Source organism: Lichenostomus cassidix, chromosome 13 (assembly GCF_008360975.1).
Source record: "Lichenostomus cassidix isolate B80296 chromosome 13, HeHo_3.0, whole genome shotgun sequence".
NCBI classification, from domain to species: Eukaryota; Metazoa; Chordata; class Aves; order Passeriformes; family Meliphagidae; genus Lichenostomus; species Lichenostomus cassidix.
Genome location: NC_139494.1, coordinates 17479402 through 17494620, shown reverse-complemented (window position 1 = coordinate 17494620; position 15219 = coordinate 17479402). Strand labels below are relative to the sequence as shown.

The following is a 15219-nucleotide window of genomic DNA, read 5'->3' as shown; positions in this document are numbered from 1 at the left end:
GTCCCCTCGGTCACCGCGCTACGGCAATGGCCGCCCGCCCCGGAACCGCCTGGCGACACCTTCCGGGGCAAAGCCAGCGGCGCTTTCTGTGTGAAACGCGGCAGAGGGGATGAAATAGGTGTGTGGTAAATTACAGCGATACAAAGTGTGTTTTAAAGCGGTTTGTACTGAACGCTGTGCGCCATACACCGGCCCTGCCCTGAGGGGTTTGGGGTCCCTGAGGCACCTTGCCGTGAGGGGAGGGGGGGCTCATAGTGATTCCGAATGTGTTTTTAAAAGCGATTTTTACTAAATGCTGTGCGCCATACACCGGCTCTGCCCTGAGGGGTTTGGGGTCCCTGAGGCACCTTGCCGTGAGGGGAGCGGCGGCGGCTCAGCGCGGGAAAAAAAACGCCAAAAATAAATAACGGAGAAAAAAACACTTCTGTGTGGCGATTGTGAAGTCGCGATGAAAAATTCTGTGTGTCCTTCTGGGTCACTAATAGCATCAGCACGTCCCTGTCAGGCAACAACATGCTCTGTGCAAGAAACTGGGGGAAAAAAGAGTAAAACTGAGCCAGTCCTTTCCATGTCCACAATTCCTGGAGACAGTGAGAGGCCTCTGCAGAGATGTGAGAAAAGAGACACAAAATGTTGCTCTGTACCACTTCTAATAATCACCCAAAGGAGAACAGAAATAAATTAGGTGAGTGAAAGCTTCTTAAGCACCTTGTTCAGATTCTGAAATGCCCATGGGCCAAACTCCCAATGCCACGGGGCCGGCTGGGAATCTGGTCAGAGAAAAAACACTTTGTGTGGAGATTGTGGAGCTGCAGAGAAAAATAAATGCCGATTGGAGAAAAAACCCCACTTTGTGTGGTGCCTGTGCAGTTCTGATGGGCAGCAGAGCGGCTGAGGTGAAAATCGTGGGATTGTGGAATGGTTTGTGCTGGAAAAGGCAAAGGTTAAATATCCCTCCACACCCCTCAATCAGCATCGAAACAATATTGGATTAGTAGGATATAGGAGACATCTTCCTCTGAATTGAAATTATTAGACATCTTCAATATTACTGGAATCATTAATAGACTATACTATAATTATTAGACTATATTAGACATAATCCATATTGCTTGAATTATCGAACACATTCGACATCAAACTTATTAAAATTGTTATTGGAATGAATTAGAGATCTTCAGCATTATTACAGTTGTTAGAATTATAGTAATATATTCACTTCCACATTATGGACAATTATTAGAATTACTACATGTGGAAAATTAATAATTGAAATTATTAGAAGATATTAGAATTATTAGGCATATTTATTGGAATTATTAGAATAGAATGGTTAGAATATTAGACTGTTCAACATTGTTGGAATTATTACTAGACTATATTAGGTTTAACATTATTGAAATTACTACAATATATTACACATATCTAGTATATTATTATTGGAATTATTATAATATATCAAACATGACCTCCATGAATGGAATACTAGAATATATTAGGATTATTGCACTACATTAGACATTTCACCATAATTAGAAGGGTTTGTGTCAGGAAACAATTCCATTTGTTTTCTTCTCTGGCAGGTCAGCAGAGCCAAATCCCCAGAGGCTGAAGGGATGAGAAGGAATGACAACCAGAATTCACCCAACCATCCATGGTGCTGAGACCAGGCTGCTTCATGTGACACCAAGATATTGTTTTGAGCTTTTGGTGCCCACCCACACTTTGATTTCAGCAGTTGGAAGCTGAAACTTGAACCAAGATCATTTTAGGGCAGATTTGTGCCTGTTGCAGCTCCACAGAGCTCTCCAGACTCACCCTGCCATCAGTGGGCTCAGTGCCCAAGTGACCCATCAAAGTGACACCACACAGCACAGTCCCTGCCCTGCCTGACTGGATTCCCAGCCCTCTGGAGTTGCTCAGGATCTAAGGTAGGGGCAGTTTGGGTGGCCAGGCATAGAAAGTTACAGCATTTATTTATTAATCCATTAATCCCATAGCAAGTTAATGTTAGAGGCTGTTCTGAACAAGTTTTACAAGACCAGGCTGCTCCACAGCCTTTAATTAACAAACAAATAAGAAAAATCCCCACCAAAGCTGAGAGGTTTTATGTGCGAACCCCAAAGTCTAGGAAGAGAAAATAAATCATAGTAAATCACAGTAAATATTTGGTGTGAAAGCATCTAGAATTGAGGCACTTGTTGCCTACAGTTTCACTGTAGGAAGAGAGAGGAAACAAGGCTGTGGCCCCACTTTTCAGAATATTAAATGTATAGAACAGCATTCACATCAACTAATTTAAGGCTTTTAAAGCCTCACCTGGTGCCACTTCTTACCAAAACAGTGCCTTAATTTAAGAGTTTTTACAAGTTACCCACAGCTGCCCTTAAATTCTTACCCTCCTTTTAGCTGAGAAAGCCCAAAGCATGCAACAGAAGAAAAGCAAGAAACAACCTGGTAACTCTTTACAGAACTGTGAGGAAGGGTTGTGTCATCCTACTGGGAAGAGCTGGGATGTGGTAGGGAAAGAGAATGAAAAACTGAGGAAGTAATTTGAACATTGAACACTTTCTTCTCTTCCTGGTCACTGCTGGAGATACCACACACAAGGTTTCTGTAGAGGCAGAGTAAGCAGGCACTGCATGTTAGGGTATATGTGATAGCCATTCATTTATTATTTTTTTAATCTGTAATAAAGCAATTTAAAATATACATTTACTAGTTGAGACCTTTCCCCATTTTAAATACAAAATTCTCCCAACACAACAAAAATACACCATTTACATTTAATTGCACATTCTAGAAAGGCTGAGTGAGTACAAAACCCAGTGCTCTGATGCAAACCCCTTCTGCTAACTCCGTGCTAAATCCCCGCTCGTGGCGTTACAGCAACGCTGCTCAGTCGATGGTAGCCGCAGATGCTGAGAATTCAAAAATAAAGCTTGTATTTGAGCACAGCGATTTGAGAAGGCAAACCCACCCCACACGCAGTGCAGCAGTCCCCACTAGCGGCAGGTGCACTTGGTGGCGATCATGTCCTCGTACTCCTTGTAGGCGATGGAGCCGTCGGGCTCGACGGTCAGCACGCTGAGCGGGCTGTACTCGGCCGGCACGCACGACGGTCTGGGCACGGAGGAGTCCAGGCGCTCGTAGAGGAGGATCTGCACCATGGTGTGCACCGGCGAGCCGTAGCGGTGGCCCAGGGCGCGGGGACAGTCCCCCCGGCAGAACTGCGGGCTGTACCCGGGCGGCGCGATGATCCAGCGGTCCCAGCCCAGCTGGCTGAAGCTCAGCCGGAAGTTGTGCAGCTCGCACTCGTGCTGAGGGAACACTACCTGCTTCAAATCCTCGCTCAAACTGTGGGCTGAAGTGGCTGGTGCTGCTTTGGGATCCTCACTCCTTCTCCGGCGAGAGGCCCTTTTTCCCTGGGAATTACCTTGTGCTTTGTCACCCTTTGTAGGATCCAGGAACAGGCTGCTGCTTTGCCCCCTGCTCCCAAGTGAGTCCCCCCGGTGATAAGCTCGCTCACTGGTGTCATTCAGATACAGCAGAAGGGAAGGGGAAGCCAGTGTCACATTAACAGGGTTTTCCAGTTTCGTGCTCCGTTGTGGGTCACCCAGCAGGCAAGTGAAGCTCAGAGCCATATGGACATTCCTTCTGTTCATAGCAATTAGAGGCTGGAGGAAAGAAGTCACGTCCATCTCCACCCATTTGCGTTTCCTAACATCAAAGTGCAGGCTAAAAGCTAGAGAGTGAGAAATGTTGGGGCAAACTTGGCTGGAAAAGTCATGCTCCTTGAGGGATAAATGGGATATGCAGGTAATTGAAGAGGAAATGGGAACAGATGTGTCAAAGGAATAGAGCAGGACCGACTTCAGTAAGTGCTCCCGAGCAGTAACATGATCCAAGTTGAAGAGTAAATCCACCGAGTGAACATCTCCTGGGAAGGGAAACAGATTCCTGTAGTGTTAGTGCATCTTATTTTTACACCTAGACATAAATACTGTTGTAGTGAATAAGTAAAAAAAAATGTTCAGCAGCAGAAGAAAACAATTTAAATGCCCTCCCTTACATTTATTACATGAAATTTCTACTTTGGTCAGGGACATAAGAATTAAAAATTAAGAAATTAAAACAAACCCAAGAAAGCCCCATATTTTAAGAGCTATTGGGATTAATTTCATTGAAAGAATCTGCACAGGAGCAAGTCAGCTGTTGTCTCTTTAGTGCTGGTGTTGGGAAACAGGAACTAAACACTCCAGATGATACAAGCCATGAACTCCACCTCAAAGTGCTGTTCCTGTGCAGCAGTATGACGCTTGTGTATATCTTTCTGTGTTTATCTGTCTTTCTAGTGACAAATTCCAGTCAGGAGAACTCAGATCACCTCTCAGCAGTCACTTGAGTAGGATTAACAGCCAAGCATTTCTAGGTGCTGCTGGCATGACCAGCCCACGTTAAAGAACACCATGAAGGCACCATAAGTTACAGGGTGCCCAGCCATCCCAGTTTCACTCCTGAGCCCTATTTGCAAGTACTTCTACTCTTCCCTTCAGGTTTTGGTCATTATTCTTCTCTAGCAAATATACCAGGCAATGAGAGGAGTCTCTGGCAGTGGGTTCTGGCAATTTGGTACAATTATCATACCAGTGCTGTGGTTTTTTTGAAAAAAGCAAAACCAAGATGGGGTGTAGAAGGAAATGTGCTGCCTGTTATGCCTCAACATTTCTTTCCAGTTTTCTTGCTTTACTCAGATCTGCTTGTGGCTTTTTCTGACTCATGAGGAGATGAGTCAGCCTGAAACATCAGCATGTCTTATACATACCACTTGTGTGGTGTTCCCCAGCCTGTGAAGTCTGTGCCTAGTGCCTTTCAAGGAGAAGTAGGTTATGAAAAACTCCTACGGTTTAGGAGAAGAGCCTCCAGGACTAAAATAGCAGCAGCTCTAAAGAAAGGAGGTATTTTTATCTCCTGCTGCGAGCTCAGAACACACAGAAACCCCGCATTACCTCTGCGCCCCAGGCAGCGCACACCTACCTTTCCCCAGCCCCCGGGGGCAGTGCTCGCATTCCCAGCACGGAGCGAGGAGCCGCACCGTGTTGTAGGGGCGGCCTCGGTGCGCCTTGGGGATGCCGTCCCTGGTGGCAGACATCCTGTACAGCCTCTTCATGTAGCGGAGGGCCCTGGAGTCCGGCTGCAGCCGCGGCACATCGCCCCGGCGGCCGCGGTCGGACAGCACCTTGAGCAGGGGGGGCAGGAAGGCAGGGGCTGCTCCCCTAACCTGGGGCAGCGGCAGCACCGCACCGAGCTCCCTGGCAGCATCCTCGGGAGCTGCCAAAATCCGGGTTGCCTTCTCAGAGCCCCCCCGGGCCCTGGAGCAGGGGGAGCACTGTATGCTAGCAGACAGCCAGGTCAGGCAGCAGTACAAACACACACCAATTCTCCAAAGGCTCTCCATGCTCTTGAGGGCTGCAGGAGAAAAAGAAACCCACCTCCCCTCAGATATTCCAGGAAAAGCAAAAGGGCCTCAGCCCGATCCCTTATATACGTTGCAGCTGTGGCATGTGAGGAAGGTTTATTTCTGATTAGAAAACAGGGCGAAAGATCTGCAGCTGGCCCCCAAAATCACAGGTTCATTGTGGTTCAGCTGAGCCTTAGCCCTGAAAGGTTATTATAAATGAGATCCTAATTCTGAATTAACCTTTTTCACATGGGAAATTACAGCCTGGGAGTGAGTGCCAGCCCGCAGAGGGAGCTGGGGAGACGTTAATGTTGCCTGGTCCAATTAATTCTGGTTTATTTGCAGGGATGTATAAAGCTAAATATTACTGCTCTTAGCCTTTGGCTCTGTCTGTGTGCTGGTGGAACAGTTCTCAGCAGCTCTGAGCTGAACAAGCCATCCCCTAGCTGCTCACTGGATATAAACCTGTGGGTTTTTTTAAGGGAGAAGGTTGGAGGCAGTGACCTGCTGCTTTGAGAGCATCTTACAGGTAGCTTAAATTAGGGTTTATATTGGATGTTCTCCCTCTTGCCTTGATGTGCTGCAGTGGAAAGCTGAGTTTGCCAAGCTTGTTACTATCTCTTTCAGCTTCCCTGGTGTATTTTCCTGCCTGACAAGCTCTTGTTTACAAGCTGGAGAGCAAAGAAAGCCCTGAAGAATCAAAATTGTGAAAAATGGAGAGCCTGCTGCTGTTACCTGTCCTGTTTGCTGCCTGAGGTGAGGTTTGAAGTAACCTGCTGTACACCAGCTGTGAGTTATTTCTCAGAAATATTTTTATTGCTCCTAAATAAAATAACAGTTCTGGTCCTTCTTACAGCATCTTCACCATGGGGTTCAGATGTGGCTTTAATGTAGGAGTAGGGAAAATATTTCTCATTTTGTTGGTGTCTTGTTTATTTTTCATTAATCTTGCACACGGTTACGGTGCAAATTTGGTGCTACAGACTCCAGAGCAGGGGGGCTGGAATTTTCTTGTAATTTGGGAAATGCAAGGCATTTTCAGAAATCCTTTATTGTCTAACTATATTACTTGATGCTGAGGCAGAAGTTAATACTGGTGAGTCAAAAGGTTGTTGAATTTCCTTTGACTTAGAAGGTATATGAAACAAAACGAAAAAATCCAACCTTTACACAGCATCTGCTCAGTGCTGGCAGTGGCTCACTGGTGATTGGGTTGGTTCCCACTTCCGTCTTCCTAAAATAAGCTCTATTTATTTTCATCTTAATGGGTCAGGGCTGCAGCTCCTAAGCAGAGCTAATGGTCTCGAGGGCATCCTTCAAGTTTAAACAGGGTTTTGACTCATTTTTATGGGGACTTTTGGAGAGGGACAATCACTCTCTATAGACTGCTTACAGGCTTTCAAACTGCTTTTAGGCAGGGCAATAAAAATTACTCAAATCACCATCCCACACTAAGACTGGAGGCCTGTTGGGTGGAAAAATGCTTCTTGCCTCCTGTTATTATCTCCCCAAAACCCCAGAGCACTGACACTCATCTTTGGTGAGAGGCACACTCTCATTGTTATCGCTGGATTTCAGGCTGCCTCCAACCTCTGGGTGAATTTCAGCTCTGCTGATTCAGCATTTGCTGAATCATTTTATTTGGTTACAAAGTCGTGGCTGCAAGGTCAGTGCCTAACAATGAAAGCAGTTGGTGCTCAGAAGGTAAACAAGGGGAAATCCTTCTAGGCTGGGACACAGCTCTGTCCGGGGCTGGGAACTGATGGTCACCCATAGTTAGGCACTCCCAGTTCTCCCCCACAGCACGTGCACAGCAACAGCAAAGGGTGATTGAACCTTTAGGTGACTTTGTCCTGCAGGTTTAAGGATGGCAAACCAGATATATTTAGATAAAAATAAATGATTTATCATGCTAATGATAAGACTAAAAAGACCTTAAACAGAATTATTTGCTACCCAGTATGGGTAGCTAGAACTACTAGTGCACTATTTTTGAAGCAGAATTAAAGCAGTTATATAAAAGCAGTGATATTGAAGCAATTATACTAAAGACAGCAAAAAATATTAAATAGAGAATGGTGTTATTCACCCAGACCAACTCCTGTGAGCAAATCTCTTTGGCTCAGCCTCAGGAGTGACCTTGAGGGTCACCCCAACTCTAGGGAGGAATCCTCTACATGCACTCCAAGAGGGGTTGGTTGGAAGACCCTCTGTTAAAAAGTGGGCCTGGACTGTCAGCCAGATGTGTCTGGGCCAGCTGTGCCAGCTCAGCAGCTTTGGGTAAAGTGTCAGTAGCATCACTTGTCTGTGCCTTTATCAGGCCCTTTATCATCTGCCACATCTTCAGCTCTCTCTCAGGGTGTTTAACTTTGGGATGGAGACTGGTTTCAGCATTATTCACCCCAAAAGCAGTGTGACCCCCTTTATCCATCCACTGACAGCTTTTCAAGCAGGGCATTGTTTGAGCTGTTCCACCCCACTCCAGGCAGAGCATCCTGCTCTGCACGCCCAGTCCACGCCTATCCCTGAGCCACCCCCTTCCCTGGGAACAGCACAGAGGCTTCTGCTAAAAAGCAGCACAGAGGGGACAAGATCTGCTGTAATGTTCCCTGCAATATCTCACTGACACAAAAAGCACTGAGCACGAGTCTCTGATTCTCTGTGCACGGGCAGTCTGTTTATTTAACAAATTGTGCTGCCAAGTGTTCTCAGCAGAGCTGTCTGGGACCCTGGTGGAGCCTGGCCTGGCCATGCAGCACAGACAGATTTTCCATCTGCCTGGCAGGAGCTTCCCAGCAGTTTCTCCCCACACTGCTGAACTAGGTCAGGCTCTGCCTTCACCATGCTGCAAATCTGGGCACAAAATCACCCTGAACTGTGAATTCCCTGCTCATGCCTGGCAGGATTGCTGTGTCCAGGCATCCTCTCATCCCTGGGCTGTGTCACACCCATCCCAAAGCACAGCTGCCGTGGTGTAGGAGCAGGAGAAGCAGAAGAGTTTTTCCTTTTTCACACCATTGGTGTGTGAAGAAACCACTGTGGCTTCCCAGGCCATTCTCACTGGCACCACGGGAAGTTTTCACCTGGTTTCCTATTTCACATGCAATACCTCGAGCCTTTTGGCCCCCACCCAGGCAGAGGAGTCCAGCACGAGAACTGAGTTCCCAAAAACTTTAGGGAAACATGCAAAAAGTGAGAATTCCTATCTGCCCAATGTCCAGAGGTGCCCCAGGGAAGAGCAGTGTCTGGTTCTGTCCCAACTGCTCACCCCAGTGCCAGAGGGGAGTGGGGCTGGGGCAGCCAGAGCTCTGCAGCCATCTGGCAGCTTTGCCAAAGCAGCCCTTTTCCCAGGGAAATGTAAAGCTGATGATTGCACGGGCTTGGGAAGGGGACTTGTTTTCCTGGAAGTTGTTCAGTGTCAGGGAGCTGGCTCTGCAGGAGCTCTGTGGGACTGTCAGCACAGCATGAAAACAGCCCTGTGCTTCCTCAGCCAAATGTTCCCAGTCCTCCCAGGAGCATCTAAAGTGGCCCCAGCTCCCAAAGCCAGCTGTGTACAGACTTCGTTTATGTTATATCCGTTCCCACCAAGTGCCAAAAGCAAGCACAGGGGAAAGCTTAAAAATAAACCACAGCAGCTCTGAGAAGGATGGATTTGGGCAGAGTCAGGAATGACAATTCCAGTGTTCTCCCAATCAGCTGATGTTCTGCACTGAGCAGAAAGGATCTGCTGGCTGCAGGGCAGGATTTGGAGCTCTGCCACCAGGCACACGCCTGTCCCACGCCCTGTGCAGGATCCTGGTGGGGCCAGAGCAGGAACACAACCAAAGATGGGTCTGGGTGATACCAACCCTGGCATCCAGAGCATCCTGCTCCAGCTTCAGCTGCTGCTCCTGCCTTACCTGAAGCAATGGCTGGGGGATTGTGATTACTTTGCAAGCTTAAAACAAAATCCCAACCCTTTCCCAAGACAGAACCATTCCCACCCTCCATCCCTGTGACAAAGTTGTATTTTGTCATGCACATCAACCAGAAGCAGTGCTGAGGTACAAATTTGCATTTGCAGAGCTGCTGCTGCATGGCTTTGTCCTTTAATTCAAGCTTGGATTGATTAGCAGTGAGTTTCCACCCCTAGGACAAGATTTTCTTCCCTTTAATGCTCCAGGATAAAGTGTCAGCGTTGTTCCCCAGCTGGATCAGAGTTACCCATTCCCTGCTTGCATGGGCAGCAACCACAGCAGAGAGGGGCAGCATCAATCAGAACTGGCCCAGGCAGCCCCTGAGCCTTTCCTCCAGGACTGCAAGGGAGAGGAGAAAGGGAAAAGCTCCCAGAGCATCAAGAGCTTTCCAGCCACATGTGCGTAAAAATCTCTTCCCGTGCCACGTGACCGAGGAAGAGGCGCAGATCCATTACACAATAATAAAAATATGCCTTTGGCAACGTGGAGCCAAAGTGGAGCTGCTGCAGAGAGCTCAAACTACGCACAAAACGGAGTAAAACAGGAACAGAAGGACCAAAGTCAATCCTGCACAGCCCTCACAGGACCTGTGGCAGAACAGGGCGGGGGATCTGCAGCAAAACATCTGCCTGAAGCCCTGGGGGCTGCCAGCTCCTGTTAGGATCTCACTGAGATTAGGCTGGTGAGTAGATCCACTTTTCCTTTTTCTGCCTCTCCCTCCTCTGAACCTTAGCTTTGAAAACTTCCCAAATAAGGTCTAAGTCACTGAGCACTCAGGTTTCCAAAGCCTGCACAGGAATTCATAAAGGCAACAGTTGCCAGTTAAAGAAATAACACCACGAGGTTATTTTTTTCCCCCCTCAGCACCCACCTCCTTCAGCCTGTCCCTGCACTGGTTCCGTGGGCAGCTGCTGTGGGCAGTTTTAGCTCGGGGCTAGGAAAGGTTTGGCACAGAAATTCCTGGTGGTTTTGTTCCAGGCTAGGAAAGGTCTGGCACAGGAATTCCCAGTGCCTAAAGCCAAGAGAGAGCTGCAGGTTCAGGACAGAAAGTTCATCCTCTCCTTTCCGTCCTTTTTTTGTTGCTTTGTGCAGCAGCAGGCAACAGATCAACCCGCTGTTGGTGTAAGTGCTTCCCTGTGTCAATCAGTTAATTTCACCCATTTCAGCTGCTGTCTGTCACTGCTGTCACACCTGATTTTGCCTAAATCAGCCTTGCACACCCAAGGGATCCTTTTGTTTCCACCCCGGGGACACTGCAGGGCAACCTCCAGAGCTGAAAATGAGGCTCGTGGGGATAATGATTATTTTGAAGATTAATTGAGACATCTTGAGGTACTCGGGGAAATTGTGAGGCAGAAAGATGGTTGTTTTGTTTGAGAAAGCCTCAAATATTGCAAGGAAATAGAGAAGAAAGTCATGGTGTTGGTTTGCTGCTGGGTCCCCTCATCCTGCTGCTGCCTGCCTCCAAGCAGCAATTTCCCCAGAGTCTCCTATTCCCACCACCACATGGCACAGGGTGGCTTCACTGGCCAAAAAATCACCATCCAACCACTGCACGAGCAACCAAACCCTGCATCTGGCAACCCTCAGGGATTTTCCTCTGGGATTTCAGCCCAGCCGCCCTGGAAGCAGCAGAAAGTACAGCTGATCCTGACTCTTACAGACAGGATCTTTTCTTACAGAAACACCTCTTTAATGCACAACAGGCATCAGTCGTGGCCCAAAGGTCTCTAATCCTGGTGACAAAGCTGTTGGTTAAAATGTCACTGGAAAATCAGCCCTGCTGCTGCACAGCCTCCTGTGCCAGGCTGGCTGCCCACACCACGGAGAGGGGAGATCCTGATCTGCTTCCAATTTGCTTTTTGGAGCTCATCGGATCTTCTACATTGAGGAACAATTTTCCTTTTAAGGTGGAACAGCATGAGGTTTGTTCTCTTTCAAAAAGATTCCTTGAAGAGGTTATTTATAGATCCTCTTGTGGATGTGGTGGTGCTTTGCATCCCACACACGTTGCTGGGATATGGGATGAAGCATTCTTGTGGAGCTGTTAATTAACACCACCTTGGGAGCTGTGCCAGAGCACAGCTCCAGGTACTTGGATATTCCCCACTTATCCCAGGGCTGCTCCCACTGGCCTCCAAGCCTCGGGGGATTTTATTTGCCATTTTTTATCCCATCAGGTCAACAATCTGGGTTGTCTCAAGGTAACAGAATTGATTATGGTAAGAAACTTTCAGAGGAGGAGCTCCCCTCCCACCCTCTGCTCCCTCTCACACATTTCTTCTCCACATGAGGCATTCCCAGCTTTTTTCCAGGTTATGCTCCACAGTGACATTTTTCCCTGCCACAGCTTATGTCATCCACCTCCAGACGCCTCTGACTTTTCTCTGCCCTGCTGGAGGGAAGCAGGGATGCAGCTTTCCTTGTGATCTCCCCACTCCACAGGCATTTTAACATTTTCTTTCCCTTTCCATGAACTCAGAAGCCTTCATTCAACTTTCCACATGAACACTGGGTGGTGTTTTCCATCTCACAAGTCCATTAAACCAATGCCTTTCAGCAGCAGCAAACCAGAGCTGAAGAACCAAAGGGTTGAGCAGCCAAATCCAGCCCTGGATCTGGTTTGCATTTCCCTCTCCTCTGCATGTTCTTAATTACAATATCACAGAACTGGGGGCTCCCACTGATCATAAATATGTAGGATCAGCTGGCTGGATTTGGAGCATCTAAATATGCATTTCCACCCCTCAGGAGCTGAGAGCAGGATGAGAGCTAAAGCCAACATGGAATTTAGCCAGTGCTTTAAGCGTCTTATTTCCAGTGCAAGAGTTGCACATCACAGTACTGGGGGGTTGCTAAAGCTGAGCTGCAGAGGGAAGGGCAGGTTGCTGTGAGGCTCAGCTCGTACTGACAGGCAAAAGGCCTGGCCAAAGCTGGCCCTGCCCCACATGATGGGCTTTGTGCTTTGAAGAAACCCCAGTGACCCAACCAGGGGCAGGTCCTACTGGGGACACTCACACCAAACCTCCTCCTTCAGTCCCCTGGTCCCAGGCAGCTGCTTTCTGCACCCCTCTGCATTGCTCCTGGTGTTTTGGGGGAAGAGAGGCCCAGGAGCAAAACAAAATGAGGGATGGCCACAGACACAGACTGAGAGAGGAGTAAGTTTGAAAAAAATATTGGTGTGACCTAGAAAACTTCACGAGCCAAGTCCTTGGATTTACCTCACACCAAAGCAGAGAGCTCCCCCACCCTGCCAAGAAAAGCCAGATTATCTCCCATTTTCGTGCAAGTTTCTACACCAGCCTGTGCCAGTGGTGTCTGCGTTCTGCTCCCACACCCCATCTCCTCCCCACAGGCTGTGCCATGATCTCTGCCGTGCTGCTCCTCTGGACTGTGCCCTGTGTGGCAAACCACATCCTGGGGGGCTTTGCCAAGCCGGAGCTGCAGGAGGGTACCCAGCTGGCCTGCAGCCTGCCAGGGCCCCCCGGGCCCCCCGGGCCCCCCGGCGTGCCAGGCTCCCCGGGCACCGTGGGCAGGATGGGCTTCCCCGGCAAGGACGGCAAGGACGGCCCGGATGGGGATAAAGGCGAGCAGGGCGATGCAGGTAAGAGAGAAGCGCTCAACAGAACAATGGGAAGGTGAAGCTGTGGTGCCACAGCCCCTTCACAGCAACCTGGCAGCACCTCACGGGCAGCTCCGCCAGAAATTCCCACTGTCCCCCCTCCGAATGACCCCACTTGTCATGTCCTGACAGCTGTGTGCAATTCCTGTTGGCTTCATTTTGTGACACACTGAGGTTTGCCCTGTGCTGGTCAAGGCTCTCTAGAGGAGAAAGGAGCTCATCTCTGGTTCCTGATCTGAGGAAAAACAGAGCCGCGTGAGAAAGTAAAGGACTGACTTTCCAGAGCACTGTAACGGGACAGGCACTGGCCATGCTGGACCTAACCCAAGGTAAACAGCCCATCTCTCATGCTGAGGTGTGGCTCTGCTCTGGAGGCACCGAGAGCAGTGATTTCCCTCTGCCACACTAGAGAGCACTCCTGCCTCAGCAACGCCAGCGAGCCCAGCCTGCGGCTGCCTCTCCTCTCCCACCCCAGACCGGCAATCTGGAGAGCAGATCTCCAACCGCAGCTGCATTTCAATCTGCTCTTGCTACGGCAGGTCAAGAGACACTGCATAAATCCTCACGATTTTGCTTATATCAGATATCATCGAGGCAGAATCACTGCCAGCACAACTCCCTTCCCATCCTAAGGCAGCCCCTGCCCCTGGTGTTTGCTGGTTCATCCCCCAGCTGGGCTGGGCTGGGCTTTTTACCACATCTACATTTATTTTTATTTTTTTAAAGCAGTTTCATGTTACATGTGAAAAAAAAAAGCAATGAAAAAAGACACATGAGATTAAAAGCACTCACCTGCTCAAAGCGAGGCACAAAAAGCTTCACAAACCTGCCCCACTCCTGTAAAACCCAAACATTTAAAGCTTGTTCTTTAATTCCTCCTTTCTCTCAAGTCAGCCAGCTAATGGAATGAGCCCTGAAAGGGACAGAGTTCCACTGCTGTCACACCAACTCCCAGCCTACCCTGGGCGGTCAGTCTGGGCACATGTCCAGCTCCAGGTGGGATTTCATTGGCATTCTTACACCAGCAATGTTTTCCTCCTAAATTAAATCCCTGCTGCAATGCTCTAGCTCCTTTCCACTTGCTCTCTCAGCTCTTTCAATCAAAATTAATAAGGACGTTGATAAAGTCATTTGTCTTCCAGGTCCCCAGGGGAAAACAGGAAACCCTGGCAAGCCAGGCCCAAAAGGCAAAACAGGAGCCATTGGCAAGGCTGGACCCCGAGGCCCCAAGGGTTTGAAGGGCAATCCTGGGAAAATGGGGGCCCCAGGGAAGAAAGGGCCCAAAGGGAACAAGGGTGACCCCGGGATGCCAGGACCCTGCAGCTGCAGTGCCAGCAAGGCCAAGTCTGCCTTCTCGGTGGCAGTGTCCAAGAGCTACCCCAGGGAGAGGCTGCCCATCAAGTTTGACAGGATCCTGATGAACGAGGGAGGACATTACAATGCTTCCAGTGGCAAGTTCATCTGCAGCATCCCAGGGATTTACTACTTCACCTACGACATCACTTTGGCCAACAAACACTTGGCCATTGGCCTGGTGCACAATGGCCAGTACAGGATCAAGACTTTTGATGCCAACACAGGGAACCACGACGTGGCCTCTGGATCAACCATCCTGGCTCTGAAGCAGGAGGATGAGGTGTGGCTGCAGATCTTTTACTCAGAGCAAAATGGGCTCTTTTATGATCCCTACTGGACAGACAGCTTATTTACTGGATTCCTAATTTATCCTGATCAAGATTATCTCAATGAAGTATAGGATGAGGAACTACAGGAAAAAATAGCAAATGGGTGTCAATCCAACCAAGTGTGGTTTGTACATGGGACGTGTCTGGGATTCTCAGATGAGTCCACATTTGCCTATGGGATTATCAGGTGATATCCCTGTGTTGGCTCTTCAGACATTTACTTGACATCATCAATTCCACAGGGTGCCAGCCTTTCAGCAGCCTCATGAATGTCTCCATCCCAAAGCCAACATTATATATTCTATGATTATTCCAACATGCCATGGACATGTAACTCAAATACTGGTGCAGAATGCTTTGGTTATTATTTTGTTATAATAAAGCACGGAAACCAACAGTAATTTCCTAAAACTGAGCTGGGAAGTCCCACTGATGCTGGAGATTGTGTCACTGGGCCTCTTCCCCTCCACCCAGCATGATCCTTGTTAGTGGAAG

General features: G+C 48.6%; 2 protein-coding genes across 3 annotated transcripts; one reads left to right on the top strand and one right to left on the bottom strand.

The window, feature by feature from the left end:
* The first annotated feature begins 4 nt into the window (after window positions 1–4).
* On the top strand, window positions 5–15139 carry C1QTNF2 (C1q and TNF related 2). Its single transcript, XM_085074071.1, has 4 exons — window positions 5–118; window positions 1584–1931; window positions 6089–13021; window positions 14182–15139. Exons 3-4 carry the CDS (start codon window positions 12781–12783, stop codon window positions 14793–14795), a joined length of 855 nt encoding a protein of 284 aa, XP_084930197.1. The 5' UTR covers window positions 5–118; window positions 1584–1931; window positions 6089–12780; the 3' UTR covers window positions 14796–15139.
* Window positions 2656–5530, bottom strand: GDF9 (growth differentiation factor 9). 2 transcript variants are annotated; one of them, XM_085074069.1, is made up of 2 exons: window positions 5038–5530; window positions 2656–3940 (listed from the first exon to the last, which is right to left on the bottom strand). In XM_085074069.1, the coding sequence occupies exons 1-2, from the start codon at window positions 5456–5458 to the stop codon at window positions 3006–3008; spliced, it is 1356 nt and encodes a 451-aa protein (XP_084930195.1). In that variant the 5' UTR covers window positions 5459–5530; the 3' UTR covers window positions 2656–3005. The 2 variants fall into 2 exon arrangements, with proteins under 2 accessions (XP_084930195.1, XP_084930196.1); XM_085074070.1 differs by having other exon boundaries at window positions 2656–3937.
* Window positions 15140–15219: the final 80 nt, after the last annotated feature.

What these genes read in the sequence shown, in the direction of transcription:
- GDF9 (XM_085074069.1), bottom strand. Translation starts at nt 5,458, where the DNA reads ATGGAGAGCCTTTGGAGAATTGGTGTGTGTTTGTACTGCTGCCTGACC. An exon ending in CCCCCGGGGGCTGGGGAAAG is followed by an intron (nt 3,941 to 5,037) that starts GTAGGTGTGCGC and finishes TTCCCTTCCCAG; the next exon opens with GAGATGTTCACTCGGTGGAT.
- C1QTNF2 (XM_085074071.1), top strand. Translation starts at nt 12,781, where the DNA reads ATGATCTCTGCCGTGCTGCTCCTCTGGACTGTGCCCTGTGTGGCAAAC. An exon ending in AGGCGAGCAGGGCGATGCAG is followed by an intron (nt 13,022 to 14,181) that starts GTAAGAGAGAAG and finishes TTTGTCTTCCAG; the next exon opens with GTCCCCAGGGGAAAACAGGA.